General features: G+C 28.1%; 1 protein-coding gene across 2 annotated transcripts in view; it reads right to left on the bottom strand.

Moving 5' to 3' along the window:
- LOC111634001 (factor VIII intron 22 protein-like) overlaps positions 1–16,844 on the bottom strand; it is a 70,211-nt gene that overhangs the window by 30,469 nt on the left and 22,898 nt on the right. Inside the window, exons 1-2 of one of the 2 annotated variants that reach the window (XM_023378669.1) lie at positions 9,862–9,919; positions 9,529–9,634 (exon numbers count right to left, since the gene is read on the bottom strand). In XM_023378669.1, coding sequence (XP_023234437.1) covers positions 9,529–9,634; positions 9,862–9,904 — 149 coding nt within the window. In that variant the 5' untranslated portion in view covers positions 9,905–9,919. Of the gene's footprint in view, positions 1–9,528; positions 9,635–9,861; positions 9,920–16,844 lie in introns of those variants that run through there. The other variant, XM_023378670.1, reaches the window with a different exon arrangement.

The following is a 16,844-nucleotide window of genomic DNA, read 5'->3' as shown; positions in this document are numbered from 1 at the left end:
AAAACATTTAATGGTAAACTACAGCTTTCTATGGAAAAGGATGTAGATTGGTACATAAGGATAGGCCTATACTTGTGTGTAAATCCACCACTGTTATTACAAAACAAACAGTAAAAAATGAATAATAAAAGACAAATTGTGTCCTTTCTTGTTTCAATAAAAAACAAAAACAGTTTAGCTAAAATAAAAAACACCTGGCAGCCCTACCTAAAGGTAATTTTACTTAGTTATCTACAAGTGAAATCTTAATTTTCCAGTTTATTCAAGTTATGTTCTTTGTATCAAAAATCTCTTGTTTCCAAATGTACTCCAAGATGGTAGAACTAATAGAAGTGTGGTGGAGTTGGAGTCAGACATTTTTTTTTACTAACTCCAGGAAATTTGCAGTATGCGACTCCAACCTTACCCTTTTTTAAAATGTCATATTACGATTCCTTTTGTAAGAAAGATACCACTGAGTATCTGAATATTTTTATGTAAAATTTCTCTATAAAAAGTCATACTAAAATTGATGGGGAGAATCAAAAAATGGATATAATGTTGTAACGCACCGTTTACGAAAACCAAAAAGGGTTACATAATAGTGGGGTTCAAGTACCAGGCCTGGACTTTCAAAATAAAAAAAAACAATAATTTCCACCACCACAGACAATAATTAACAATAAATATAAAGTTTAATTCTATTGACAAAAAAAACAATGGGTTAATTGACCCCAACAGAAAGTTAACTAATTCAATACATGAAAAGTAGTAACAAAATCAATAATCAAAGAAACTTGTATGTATATCTAATCAACAAAAACTATTTTATCTCCACCTCAAAAAATATGATTTTACAGCAAAAGATACTATTTCCTCTAGTTTATCACCACCGTCACTCCCACAGTGGTCACCTGAAGCTACCTTTGTCGTGGATGTGCCACCTTTTATTCTACCTCGAGTGCAGCTCCACACTGTCTTAATTTACATAAGATGTCGTTCCAGGATCAGGCACCGATGCAAACTAAGTTTGCTTTTTCTTTCATGGTCACTGGTGCTTAGGAGTTTGTCCTTAACAAAAAAAAGAACCCCAAAAAGAAAATAATTAAATAAAAATAATGCCCCAAAACATAAAATAACGATCGGACATTGACTCCTTTACGTGTTTACCTTGAAATAACTTTCGAGTACCTAAAGAAACACACTACATCTTAATAGCCAAAAGAATTCCAATTTTATTAGTTAATTATGAAAAATTGATTTAAATTTAATTATTTTAAAGAAAAAAAAATTTAAATACAATAAAATGCAAATAATAATGATTTGACGAATGACATAATAAACTGATTTGTAAAATAGTTAATTTCCTACCAATGGTTGATCTAAACTGATGTATACAGTAAAAAATTTTTAAATATGAAATTTGGAAAAAAAATCAATCATCTTGAACTAAGAAATGTAATCAACCCCAAAAACTTAAACTAGTGAATAATAAGCTGAAATAATCATATTAATTAGTTTTCCCTTTTCAATTTTCCCTTTCTCTTTTAATTTGTTAAAGTTAGATTCCAATTTCAGATTTACTTTTTTCATTGTTTTTTATTGAGCATTTTAAGATAAATTATGTTATTGAAGCTATAATAGTCATAAATAACTCAAAATCAAAAGAAGGGCAGTGAAAAAATCAATTAGTCAAATTAGTAAAAAAAAATTGATATCCAAAGTAAAACATATGAGATGTAAAAAAATATTGTGTAAAGTAAAAATTATGGCATCTGAAATGAAAGTCAAATTTTTTCTTGGGAGTTTCTATTTGGTAAAGATACTCTTGGTGCTTTAAAGCGATACCATAAGCACTTACTTTCCAGACACAATCCCACTACTAACTACAAATATTCAGTGGTTTTATTCCTCAGTCACTGGTGGGACTTACATTTTATTAATTTATTATCTGAAAATATAGAGCATGTTGCACGAGATACACACAATATTTTGCTATGAAACAACTTTTATGGATCAATATCACCAAAGCCAACCACTGCTGTATGCTACCAGACTAAATAACGGCTATAATATTAATAGAATTACCAAACAATTAGAGAAAGGTGTTAAGTACCATATCTTAATAAATTTAATAATTATAATTTTAATTAAATAATTTAGATTTACTAGAAGAAAAGAATCAGCTCAGAGGTGGGACTCAAACCCGCAACTCCTGCTTACTGTGCGGATGCATTGCCAATTACGTTACCTGGACCTCCGATCCAATCTTGTCTTCCAGTATATATAACATTACTCTATAACCATCGTCAGTTACTATGATGCCATCTGGGGACACATCAAGCACCCTCATCCTGTAAACTCCCTCATAAGGCACTCAACCAGCCATCATATACCCCAGAAAAGCATATAAACAAACAACTGTACTAATATATGTACTAATGTAAAACCTAATATATTGTATTACCAAAGCCAACCACTGCCTTATGCTATAGGGCTAAATAACAGCTATAATATTAATAAAATTATCAATTTGATACTAGAAGGAAGCATTAGGTGCCATCTCTTAATAAATTTAATAATTATAATTTTAATTAATAGTTTGGTAATTTTATTAATATTATAGCCATTATTTAGCCTAATAGCATATGGCAGTGGTTGGCTTTCGTACTACAATGTATTGGGTTTTAGTAGAGTTGTTAGGGTCAATATCATTTTGATAACTAAATTTGTCAAACTGTCCAGTTTCTAAAAAATTTCTTTAGATACTAATTAATTAAAAAGTATTTTTCTTAATTCACATTTTAAGAATAGTAAACTCCAAGGTTAGAGTTGCTGGAGTCAAAAGAATTTTATGAACTCTAATAGACTATAGTATTATGACAAATGACAATACAGTTTTCAAAGATGTTTTAATTTTTCTTTCATTTTATACTAACAGATATATCTGATTCAATCCAGGATAAAATAACCACAATTTTAATATTGTTTTAATAATAATATTTTTCCTTATTACTTTTTCCTTTGCAATGTCAAATATCTTGGCAAGTAATTTTTGAAAAAGGAAATTCAGAGAGCTGCTTAGGAAAAAAAATTTAAAAAACACTGACATATCTTAATAAAGTACAAAATAGAAATTCATCAATATAAACATCAAATAGGTTCAAAAATTACACATGACTTCATTAGTTGATGACTATATGCATTAAATAATTGCTTTCATTGTAGTGTCAATGAATTTTATCATTAAGTTTTTTTTGATACTCTCTTAAATCAATTTTGTTTTATTTATGTATCTTTGTATAAGCTTGTCTGTCACATTTTACAGAAATATTTGCAAAGGTTAAAAATATTCTCTCAAATGGCAAAAAAAAGGTAATTCTTACAGAGAAACGTGTGACAAAACAATTTAAAGTGATATATTTGAAGTGATGATAATTATATTTCAAAGAAACATTGAACATAGATGAAAAATAATATGAATAAGAACTTTAGTTTCAAAATATTAATATATCCTTAGGTTTTATATCATAAGTGATAGAATAATCCCGGTATTCAGGTGAAGAGCTACCATTAAATGGTAATAGTACTACTTGGCCAGTTGCATGTCATCATTTTGATTCCATGTTCCTAATTATTTAATTGTTCTATTAATTTACTATTTCCAAACTGAAAATTACTGAATGTGAACTTAAGTATGTTGTGGTGTTTTCAGTGGCAAATTGGTCTGTAGGCATCACAATGACATCACAAAAACAAACATCTTTCGGCGAAATAAACTTTTATGGTCATGCAAAAGAAATTTGTAAACTTTCATGAATTTTTTTTAAAAAATACAAGAGGTTTATACAAAATTACATAAATAAAAAGAAAGAGAAATTTCGTAAAGAAAAGTTAAGAGAAAATAAGATGAAATTCAGCAAAACTGAAAATCTAAATATATGCCTATAAATGCATCACACAGATGCAACAATATGAGTGTGTCACAAACAAACAAACAAAATTTCTTTTTTTATTTATAATATTTTTATTATAAAACTAATATATGATTTTTAAAAAAATATGTACCCTTTTTTGAAGTCATAGTGATCAATTTTGAATCATAATTGACATACCTGATTAACTGTAATAAATTCCAAACTGATTTTACCTATTCAAAACTCAAGCAAATGAATACTGACATTAACAATTTTTTTAATTTTAGGTGCTATTTAGGATCATTAGAAGTTCTATGTTAAAATCATTAAAAATTGTATAGGGTGAACCAAATAGGCTTTTTGGTTAAATACAAAATATTCTTGCCTTGCAAAATATTGAATATTCAGCCAATCATCATTTGAAACGGCATGAAACAAAAGGCTTAGAGCAGTGTTTTACAAATGTTTTCAGTCTACCGTCTCCATTTCCATTTAGTGCACATATTTCATTAACACTTCCATAAAATCAGTTAAAAATGATATATTGAAAATTAAATTTTAATAAAATTTTTATTAATAAAAAATAATTGTCCAAAAGTATCTCAAAGTAAACTTGATTAATATGAAAATAATTAATGATGGGCTATATATGATGTGACTAATTTTTCTACATCTAGCTCAATATTAGTAAGCAGCATCCTTAAATCATCCTGTTTGACTATTTGTAATTTGGGTAAGACAACAAACTCTTGTTATTTCAAGTACTATGTTGCCAGATTTTTTCAAGCACCGCATGAAGAAGGAATTAGCAACATTTTCACAGCAAAACTTTTCAATAAAATTATGAAATTTTTTACAATAGTGCAAACTTCAATGTAATAATTGTGAGTTAGTTGAAAAGGGGGAATCATTAATTCCATATCTGGATAGTCAAATGTCCTTTCTTATGTGGGTGGTGGTGATGCTGGAGGCACAGATACAAGCACCTTTACATTACAGTTTAATGCCCTTAATTAATTTATTTATTTAAAACATTATTTAAAGCTCATTATTTAAAACTGTTTATTCAAAACAAAATATTTTCTCACAACTGTGGATGACAGTGTCTGAAAGTTTGTTCACCGCATGGGTACAGTCCAGGATGAAGAGTCATTGGAGTTTCCGATGTAGCAACTATAGTCCTGGGGCAGTAGCAGGACTTCATCTGATAGATTGGGTGTGATGTTGGATAGACAAGACTTGACAAGATGATCAATGGTCCTCAATGAGGGGCAATGTTGATTTCACCTGATTGGCACAGTTCTGTCCAAAGACACAGGAAAAAGGAATTCTTGTGTACTGATGCTGTGCTGTATGGAGCAGTGTAGTTGCTGAGTGCAGTGTTGGGCATGGTGTGTTGCGTTCGGCACTTCCTTCCATGTGCAATACTGTCCTGTGTTGTGCTATATCTGGTGCTGAGCTAAGCTGGGCTCAGCTATGCGGTGTGGTGCTATGTCTATTTCACTGTACTCCATGCAGTGCCATCCCCACATGCTCTTGAAAATCGGGAATTATATCAATCTTCATCCTTTGATCGCCCATTCCAATTGGTTACTTTCTCTCATCCTCACTCTCCAAGTGGTTGTTCCCTCATTACTAGGTGTAACAAAAGTCCCACTCAGATCATGGAAGAGGTCAAATTGAAGCTAAATTCAATCTCCCAACATTAAGGGAACAAAAGAAAGAATGGTCCTAAGATCGACGGGCTATCTTAGGACTTTTGTCTAAACCAAATAAATACATTTGTTTTGCAAATTTTGTAATGGTTTGGGCCTGTCCAGGTCTGTTTAGTTCTTAGAAGCTGAAGTTACCAATAGATTTTCTAGTGTTTGGTAAGTCTTGATGTCAAATCTAATGCTACATAATAATGTCAACTGTATACATCTTTGATATCATCATCAAAATGGCAAGATGCATCATCTTAGAAGAAAAATGTAATTTTTATATTAATTATATATTATTCATTCATTTTTAGTTAACTATGTATTACATATTAGCAATACATTTGATTTTCAACTTAATTAATAAGGTAACCAAATATCTTACCTTCATATCTAAGCAGGCACTTCCAAGAGAACACTGTGGATCAGCTATGTTAAATCTTTTTAATGTTTCAACTTTCTAAAAAACAAACAATAACTTGTTCCTTGTTTTGAGAATCAATCACTTTATCCACCATAATAGCATAGTAAATATTCGCTTTCAAAATATCTGCAATTTTCTGCAACGCATTTACTGCCATAATGTTCAATAATTCATCCTGTATCCTAGACTAATATATTCATCAGTTGTCTTTGCTAAATATTGTATATACAGGATATGTGTACTTTTGTCGTCGATTGCATGTTAGTGCAGAAGTTGTATGAAATTACTATCAGACTTATCACTGTCAACATATAGACTTATAACTCACAACTCATTGCCAGGATATCGGACCAAAGGTCCAGATAGCGTAACTGGCAATGCGTCCACACAGTAAGTGGAAGTTGTGGGTTTGAGTCCCACTTTGGGTTGATTCTTTTCTTCCAGTTTAATCTAAATTATTTAAATATTATAATTATTAATTTTAATACAAGATGGCACCTAACGTTTCCCTCCAGNTTGTCGTCGATTGCATGTTAGTGCAGAAGTTGTATGAAATTACTATCAGACTTATCACTGTCAACATATAGACTTATAACTCACAACTCATTGCCAGGATATCGGACCAAAGGTCCAGATAGCGTAACTGGCAATGCGTCCACACAGTAAGTGGAAGTTGAAGTGATCCCGCTTAGTAGTGAGTCTCCAAGACAAAGTCTTGTCCCAAATACAGCCTTAATGTTTTACTTATTAATTTTAATACAAGATGGCACCTAACGTTTCCCTCCAGTGTCAAATTCATTTGTAGTTCATAATTATTATTTCCAAATTATAACCCAATTATTTGTGGCAGTTGTGGATGTCTATTTGGAATTGTATTTTCCAGAGTTAGGAAAAATGTTGATTTTACATTATTGTACACTGTGATTAGACAATTTAATTAAATTTTCTCCAAGTACTGTATAATAGTCACTGTAGTACATGACAAAATGTATTCAAAAAATAATTGAAATTACATTTATATTTGTAATGTGGTAATGTTAGCTGCAAAAGTGGTTTAACTATGGGCTTGGAATATATACTATATGTTATAACTTAAATAATTTTGAGCCTAATTAAATAGAATAATGCAATCTTTAGACAATCATATAGTTTTTATGTATGCATTATATTAAAAATTACATTTAATTATGATTTATATCTACTCACTTATATAAAGTATTCAATTTTTAAAATATGTTAAATTAAAATTTAATTTGTGAATCAAGAACAGTTTATTTCTGATGTGAATAAATTCTCAATATTAAATGTTAGTATTCACAAATTAACTAATCCTTTTTACTTAATTAATTTTACTTTAATTTTAAAAAATATATTTAAATTATTAGTTATATTTTCAAACATTAAAACTAAAATTATATCAAAAACAAATTAGTATATGATAACTATGATAACTCAATTTTATGATTATATAACAATAAATAATGTAGTATACAGAGCCATTAAAATGGGGAGTTGGGGGTTTTTCCTGGGCTCTGGAGAAAACTTAGGAACCTGTAGTGATTTCTACTCTTATAAAATGAATGTTATTTTTACTAACAGAAAATAAAATCTTTTAAGACTGCTTTTTATTAATAATAAAATTCTACATATTTCATTTGTTAAAAAAACCATGGAAAAAGGGACACTCTAAGGGGTAAAAGAAACCCACTCTATCCTGGACACATATTAGCTCTCAACCATGATGATATATATACATACACACAAATTTAAAAAATTCATTTCTTATTTTTGTTAAACTTAAAAATATATATCTACAGGATGTGTATTATTTTAATAGCATCTGGTACCTTATCACTTTGAATATGTAATTTCCAATTTAAATGGCATCCTATAAGCTTTACTAAAAATCTTTAGAGCATGACATAAAAAGTATATTTTTAAACTTTTAATCTTGCTTATTAGATATCTGATTAAGAAAGTATAGTTATTTATGTTAGTGGTTTCAGCAAAAGAAATATAAACAAATAGTTTCTGTGGCATAGAAAATGTATGAAAATTGGATTAATATTTAATGTAGACAGAGCTATAGCATGCAATGAGGCAATTGCCAAGAACACAAGGCATAGTGCAAACATTTATGCACTATGGACTTAAAACTAATGCATTGCCAAGGTGTCAAAACATTTCTACAGTCAGTGGTGCATTATAGCTTCATGAGGCAGAGATAAATTTGAATTAGGGGACCCCCCCATGTACTGTACAGTGTTAGCTTCAGACATTTTTCTTTTAGGGAATTTTTTGGAAGAATGTTTTCTTATAAAAGACAATTTGGGGCCTCCAGCAATTGCCCTTTTTGCCCATAGGATAACGCGCCACTAGTTAGGGGCCATTCATAAATTACATCTGCACTTTTATTGAAACTTTTACTCCCCCTCCCCACCGTCCTAGTTTGTCCAAGTTTCAACAAAACTCAACCCCCCTTGAAACCTTTATCACTTTATGAATAATAAAACACACAAATTGTATAAAAATTTAATGAAATAATATGGAACATTTATTGAAGTTCCACTTATCCCCTCTCTCTTGTCCAACTTTGTCAAACTTGTGATAATTGCTTTCCTCCCTTCTACCCCATTCACACTGAGCATTTCAATCTAGAAAGTGACAAGATCTGCAACTGTGCGTGGTGCAACCTATCTCGACCGAAAGAAGGTTCGATCGCAATCGACACAAGAGTTTTTGAAACTAGATCCAGTCATAAGAAAGTTCCCACAATCCCACGCGAGAAGAAACGAGATGGCTGCGGAACAAGTGTCAGGCTATCAACAGAGAAATAAAAAAGATATTTGGAGAGACAATGAGATCTGGCTATTGTTAGATATACGGCAAGAGAAAGTATTTATTTCTACCCAAAACTTCCATTTTGTTTGTTGACGTTTGTGACTTACCACTTAGTTATGTCAGTTTTATCGTCGCGTGCAATAGCCAGGTTCTTCTCAAGCGGACTGCCCGTGCAAACAGCTCTACATTTGACTGGCGACAGTTGCAATCGAGATTGTGGGTAAATTGAGATTAAACTGAGTCGTGGTTTGCGTGTAAACACAGTATTCCAGTGTGGATGTCATTTATGGACAGCTCTGTACGTTGATATTCACTTATAAACAAATCAAAGGCCAGTGTTTATTAGAAAATTGGTCATCCATTAGATTGTTACGTATGTACTTACGTATAAATGCTATACAAAATGGTAAAACTGCAGTTGTTAATGAGGGATTTAGACCCCCTCCTAAACCTTAAACCCCTCTTTAGGCATGGCCTACAGCTCTGATAAGGTCTCAATTGCCTCGTTCAGAACTGCACTCGAATCATGTGTTACGATGTAAACAACAGAAATTGTCTCATTCGTTTAATATATATATAAAACCGTACTGTACATTTTTATTACTTTAGTAAATTTTCTAGAATACAAAGTTGTTAAAAAAAACATTAATAGCAATAACAAACTCACTTTTTTAATTTACTCGAAATTAATTTGTATTGACCGAGGAAATCGGCTCGTGGAGCATCCATCTTGCTTGGCCAACTGATTCGTCTGGCGTTGCAAGTGCTTCTACCTAGTGACCAAATTATGCATTAAAAAATAAATTTCATATTAAAAAAAAAATTCGTCCATATAATATTAAATATTTAAATTTATTTTAAATTATATATAAAGCAAAATTTATAATTTTTCATATTTGATATTAAATTGATGTAAAAATTCTTATTATAGACTGACAAATTTAAGAGCGCGATTTTATTATTATTTTATTTTAAATCGATTAGTAATAAATTTACGTACCAACATATTTAGATGATTTATAGGATAATAAACCATAAATCATTTTTATAATAGCGCTAAAATTGTTTTATATTAATAAAGTAAATCTAATAGGTCTAAATAAAGTTACGCGTTTGCTCTGGTTCGTTGTAAAATATTTAAATTTCTATAAAAATTTGCTTAAAAACAAATGGTCTTACTTATAGAATTGACATATGAGATTATCAGATAATTTTCCTTTCTAGAATTATCCCTATGTTTTCCAGATGTTTTTCCTCATTGAAACTTAAACCAGTCAGATGTGACGACGATAAAATATGGTTAAAGTCCAACAAGGTGATAAATGATGCAAATACATACTGTATTTAAAATTTATCAATTTGATTTGTGATTATTAAATATAAATAGAAACAAAAAAATGTAAAATCAGTTGAGAAAAGTAAATAGAGAGCAAAAAAAAAGTTCTAGATGATGGCGCAACAAATTACAGTCGATCCCCCTCTATAACACTGTTGATTATTCCGTTTTATATGAATTCCGCGTTGTACGAATCACTTAGATTTTACAAATACGTGAGCCGTTCACAGCCCGGCACACGTATTTGTAAAATCTAAGTGACTCGTACAACGCGGAATTCATATAAAACGGAATAATCAACAGTGTTACATGGGGTCGACTGTATTTTGGGAATTTCTGTTTAAAAGATACGCTACTTGAATATATATTTTTTCCTGTATTGGACGAACAATAAAATTCTTTTTCCTTATTGGATCATCAAAAAGATATATCATATCGAATGAATTTATGTATACCAAAATTGCAGGTTGTTACTCGAAAATGAAACCCATTTAATTAGTTGCAAACAGAAATGCTCTCCTTTCCGAACGTTTATAGTAGAGAAGTAATCTAAATTTTAATATCGAACGTTATTCGTTCAAATAATTTAATATTTTTAAGTTTTATCTCAATTATCATCAGTCTCGGTAGTTGCATCCATTAATCTGAACGTCTTATCCCTAAGGCATATTCCATAGGGGCAAGTTCTTGATGCATTTAGTAGAAAGGATCTCGACTACATTCATTAGAAAGAAAAATAATGGAAATTTTAACATCATATTAACTATATACATTCGAATAATTTAATAGTTGTGTAAAATAAATAAGATGAAATTCGTCACAATCAAAACTACAATCGCCTAATCACGTCGTATACTAATTGAGCTTTCTTTTATACCTTACTTTAAAAATCTGTATTAATTATTAAAAAGATAAGATAATATTATTTATTCTTAGTTCTCGTATTTACTGTATTATGAATAATAGATTCTATTGTTGAAAGATGCTAATTTTAATTTGTTTTAAGTCAATTTAATGGGATTCTGTACTTGAAAACATAACCAATTTGCATTTAAAAATATTGAAGAAGTTTAAAATAATAATATTAATTTGAAATTTAATAATACATCATTTTTAAAACTAGTAATTAATCTAAAAATTGATGAGTAACAAACATATTTTTGATGAAGAATTATAAGTTTTTACTTATTTATTCTTTCAAATATCGCCTGAATAATACTAAGCTTACTCATTATCCTATAAGCTATTTACTTCATCTTCTAGAAAAGAAAATGGGAGGTGGAAAAAGAAAAAAAAGAAATGCTTGAAGCAGTCATGGTTAATATTAATCCTATATTTTAACATTGAAAGAAATAGTTCATTTTAATAATTTTAAGTTTCATAAACTTACAAGTGTCATCAGTATCAGTAATAGTACTTATTATCGTGTTAGATTCGGTTGGCATTTTCACTTCCGATCTATAATTATTAACTCAGTTATGTTTCTCTGCTGTGTTTTTTTGATAATTAATTTGGTTTGGATCGTCACCAAGCTTAAAAAAATGAAGTAATATAAGAAAGAATGGGTACCAAAAGCAATTTTTTCTAAGCTTTAAAAATTACTTTTTTGCGTGTAAAATATTTTAAAAAAATGTTTTAAACCAGATAAGAAACAATCTTTTTAAAGTAAATTATTGTATTTTCTCTTATCGTTTTTCTAATTGAATGAAATCATTAATTTTACTTTTAGATAGTCGAAATTGTTAGAAAAAAAAAACACAGTTTAGATATACCCCGCAGGAAAATTTTAGTTCGTAAGTTTTCTGGAAGAATGCCAAGTGATTAGGATAAAATTTTCGGATTATTTTATCATCAGAATTACGGCTTAATGGATTAAAATCATTTTTATAAGATTAATTTATGCTTAAAATCTATCATTTGTTTTCATTTTTTTTTTGTTTAGAAAATAACATTTTATATGTTGGCGTATTCAAAAAGTTTACTTTCAATTATTAATAAAATTATTACCTTTTTTTATTTATTCTATAGCATTAAAAATGAATAGTTTTATAACCAGAACCATAGAAAGCTTGGTATGGGATCCAGAGGTATTAGTGAACCTTTTGCCTTTCTTTTTGAACAAATAAAATGCTTAGAATGTTTCTTTATTAAAAAAATAGCAGTCTTAAATATTTTATTTTTGTTATTACAGTAAAAATAATATTAATTTATAGGAGTAGAAAGCACTGTTTTCTTCGGGAGTAGAGAAAATCCCCAGCTTCACCATCTCGGTGGCCCTATTTAACTTTGATACATATTTATACTAATAAGTAAGATAAATTATCTTTTATGAAGTAAAATTTCGAATATTTTTCAATTTTTAACGTACGAACCTTTGAGAATTTATTTAAAATCTTTTTTTTTCTGGTACCACCAAGTAATTTCCATTATAAGAATAACGCATTACTGTATTTAGAAAATTATTTGATATTCGTTTTATATAATATTAATATTTAAAAAATATATATATACAAACTATTAATTAGTTATACAATTTAACGGAAAGTCATTATAATTATAATATTTCTATATAATTATTATTTTTAACATATTTTGCAATTCTCTAGGAATTGAAAAAAAAAAATTGTTGTTTGTAATGCTTAACTCTCACTTAAGTTTTATATTAAATAAATAAATAAAACAGTAAAAATCTTCCTAAGAATTATTTCATTTAATTATAAAGTCGACGNCTTTTTCCTCTTTATTTTTATAATCATAATTACAAAAACTATAATTATAAAGGATGTTTTGCTTTTTTTTTTTTTTTTTTTTCGGGGGTCGATTTAACTTTACGTTTCGAGCATACTAAATCTTACCTGCGAACGTTGTAACAATGTAACGCATCGTCTATCTTACTACTTTTGTTTCGTCTCACAAACATGTCTACAACGCTTCAAGGTTACTGTGCATTGACCCAAAAATATGATAGCGTTAGAAAACTTTCGATTATCTTTCTTTAAAATCGTCCATCTCTTTTTTTTTTTTTTTTTTTAAATTCCTTCTACCAATATTTCTACAATTATTATTATTATTATTTTACTAAAATTAACATTTTAACAATGTTATCGCCAGTCTTTTATATTTCATCTTTCTTTCTTTCTTTTTTTTTTTTTTTACAATTCTTGTCAATATATTTAAATGTAATATGTCTGAACTCGCGTAAGCTTTTCATAAAGAGAATAATAATAATAATAATAATAGAAATAAAATATTCTAATTAAATTTTTGTGTATGAAAGAATTTAAACTGATGACAATTTCGTTTTTATAAGCCCGTAACAACAAGGAAAATGACTCTTCATTGTGTGTGTAGAGTTCTATTTTAGATGAAATTATTTATATACTTTTGAATTGTATTCATATTCTAGATACTAATATAACAAAACAGGGAAAGTAATATTTATATTTTTTTTTTTCATTTCTATTGTTACCAATTTAGAAAGTACAATTGGTAGAATTATTCTTACACGCAAAAGAATGATTTTCGATATTTACTTCGACATTATGGTAAAGCCTTATTATTATTATTTTTTCCCCTCCTTTTTTTTTAACTTTATGAAAATGGTATTTTTATTATTAATTTAATTAAAAAAAATAATAAATTACAAGATTTTTAAAATATGAATTTAATGTATTAGTCGTTAATTCTACGAAATATTCATGCCAAAGAAAACGTTTGGGGTGTTGCTTTATATAAATAATGACGTCAATGTGACGTACGTTATGATCTATAAAGGATGTAATCCATACTCGTGTAAAGTGAATATAGATATTAGAATTTTAAAAAAAATTTTTTAATAAAAAGAGATCAAATTTTTGTAATGTAAAGAGGTCCATTGGAATTACTAAAAATAAATCCAATTATTTAACGTGTTTCATCACTCAAAATTGTTCATTTCCTAAAAAGTTGGATAAGGTTGTTGAAAAGTGGCGACGTGTTCTTAAGAAAATATCGAATTACTTTTTAAATTTTGAAAGATTTTTATTTTTATTTTTTAAATCACATATTTTGTTTATTTAATAAAATTAAAAAAAAAAATCTAAAGTTTATTATAAATTTTATTTTAAATAGTTCATTGTGAATACTAAATCATTTTACATTACATAAGGCTATACAAATAGACGTTATGCAAACTTTGTCGAACGTTTGTGCAACCTTCTTGGAGGTTTGTATAACCTTGATCCAACCTTAAAGGGAATTTATTCAAGCCTTAAAACATTAGTGAACAGGTTAATACTATGACTTGTTTTCTTTAACGGTTTTAATATTTNCTTTTTCCTCTTTATTTTTATAATCATAATTACAAAAACTATAATTATAAAGGATGTTTTGCTTTTTTTTTTTTTTTTTTTTCGGGGGTCGATTTAACTTTACGTTTCGAGCATACTAAATCTTACCTGCGAACGTTGTAACAATGTAACGCATCGTCTATCTTACTACTTTTGTTTCGTCTCACAAACATGTCTACAACGCTTCAAGGTTACTGTGCATTGACCCAAAAATATGATAGCGTTAGAAAACTTTCGATTATCTTTCTTTAAAATCGTCCATCTCTCTTTTTTTTTTATTTTTAAATTCCTTCTACCAATATTTCTACAATTATTATTATTATTATTTTACTAAAATTAACATTTTAACAATGTTATCGCCAGTCTTTTATATTTCATCTTTCTTTCTTTCTTTTTTTTTTTTTTACAATTCTTGTCAATATATTTAAATGTAATATGTCTAAACTCACGTAAGCTTTTCATAAAGAGAATAATAATAATAATAATAGAAATAAAATATTCTAATTAAATTTTTGTGTATGAAAGAATTTAAACTGATGACAATTTCGTTTTTATAAGCCCGTAACAACAAGGAAAATGACTCTTCATTGTGTGTGTAGAGTTCTATTTTAGATGAAATTATTTATATACTTTTGAATTGTATTCATATTCTAGATACTAATATAACAAAACAGGGAAAGTAATATTTATATTTTTTTTTTTCATTTCTATTGTTACCAATTTAGAAAGTACAATTGGTAGAATTATTCTTACACGCAAAAGAATGATTTTCGATATTTACTTCGACATTATGGTAAAGCCTTATTATTATTATTTTTTCCCCTCCTTTTTTTTTAACTTTATGAAAATGGTATTTTTATTATTAATTTAATTAAAAAAAATAATAAATTACAAGATTTTTAAAATATGAATTTAATGTATTAGTCGTTAATTCTACGAAATATTCATGCCAAAGAAAACGTTTGGGGTGTTGCTTTATATAAATAATGACGTCAATGTGACGTACGTTATGATCTATAAAGGATGTAATCCATACTCGTGTAAAGTGAATATAGATATTAGAATTTTAAAAAAAATTTTTTAATAAAAAGAGATCAAATTTTTGTAATGTAAAGAGGTCCATTGGAATTACTAAAAATAAATCCAATTATTTAACGTGTTTCATCACTCAAAATTGTTCATTTCCTAAAAAGTTGGATAAGGTTGTTGAAAAGTGGCGACGTGTTCTTAAGAAAATATCGAATTACTTTTTAAATTTTGAAAGATTTTTATTTTTATTTTTTAAATCACATATTTTGTTTATTTAATAAAATTAAAAAAAAAAATCTAAAGTTTATTATAAATTTTATTTTAAATAGTTCATTGTGAATACTAAATCATTTTACATTATATAAGGCTATACAAATAGACGTTATGCAAACTTTGTCGAACGTTTGTGCAACCTTCTTGGAGGTTTGTATAACCTTGATCCAACCTTAAAGGGAATTTATTCAAGCCTTAAAACATTAGTGAACAGGTTAATACTATGACTTGTTTTCTTTAACGGTTTTAATATTTAAAAAAGAATAATAATAATAATAATCTTAACGTGCAAATCATTCTATAATTTTGGTATTTTATACAATAATAATAATAAATAAAATTCCCATTTTTGCCACCTTGTAAAATCCTGTTACCTCTATTATTGGAAGAAACCTTATATATGTTGCTAAGACTCAATTCTATCACGTTGACTCTATGCGAAATGACAGATGTAAGGTCATTCGGACATCCTATTACTATTTCCAATGAAGAAAAGAGGAAAAGAAATAAGCAACTAACGAAATTCCTTTCGACTTCGTGTATATGTTGGGTTGCCTATTCATTCCATCAAGCAACAATGGAAAGTGTGAAGTTATGCATTGATCTCGGTAGAGTAATATCAAAATAGAAAAGCTGTTTATATAAAACTCAGTACGAATTAAAAATAAAATTTATTGTAATATTTTTTTTTAAAAGCTGTATGAGAGAACAGAGAATATAAAAACTGATAGTGCAGGTTTTTTTTGTGTCTAGTTGCATATTCCCTTCTACAAGATTTATCTTCATTTTTAAGGTTTCTATCTAGTCGCATATTTTGTCATCATTAAATACCTGTTTATCCATTCGCTTCTCAGTTCTTGTTTTATCAATATTTCTTCTTCTTCTTCTTCTTCTTTTAAAATGAATTGAAAAATTAAAGAATAAAGAAATGTATAATTTATTAAAATTAAACAGTCTGCTTATAATGTTTTCTTTGTAAAATATTTAAATTGTTCAAATTTTTTTTTTATATGTTAA

This window comes from Centruroides sculpturatus, unplaced genomic scaffold (genome assembly GCF_000671375.1).
Source record: "Centruroides sculpturatus isolate CEXI.00-Female unplaced genomic scaffold, Cexi_2.0 scaffold826, whole genome shotgun sequence".
NCBI classification, from domain to species: domain Eukaryota; kingdom Metazoa; phylum Arthropoda; class Arachnida; order Scorpiones; family Buthidae; genus Centruroides; species Centruroides sculpturatus.
The sequence above is the reverse complement of the archived record's forward strand: the minus strand, read 5'-3'. Positions and strand labels throughout refer to the sequence as shown.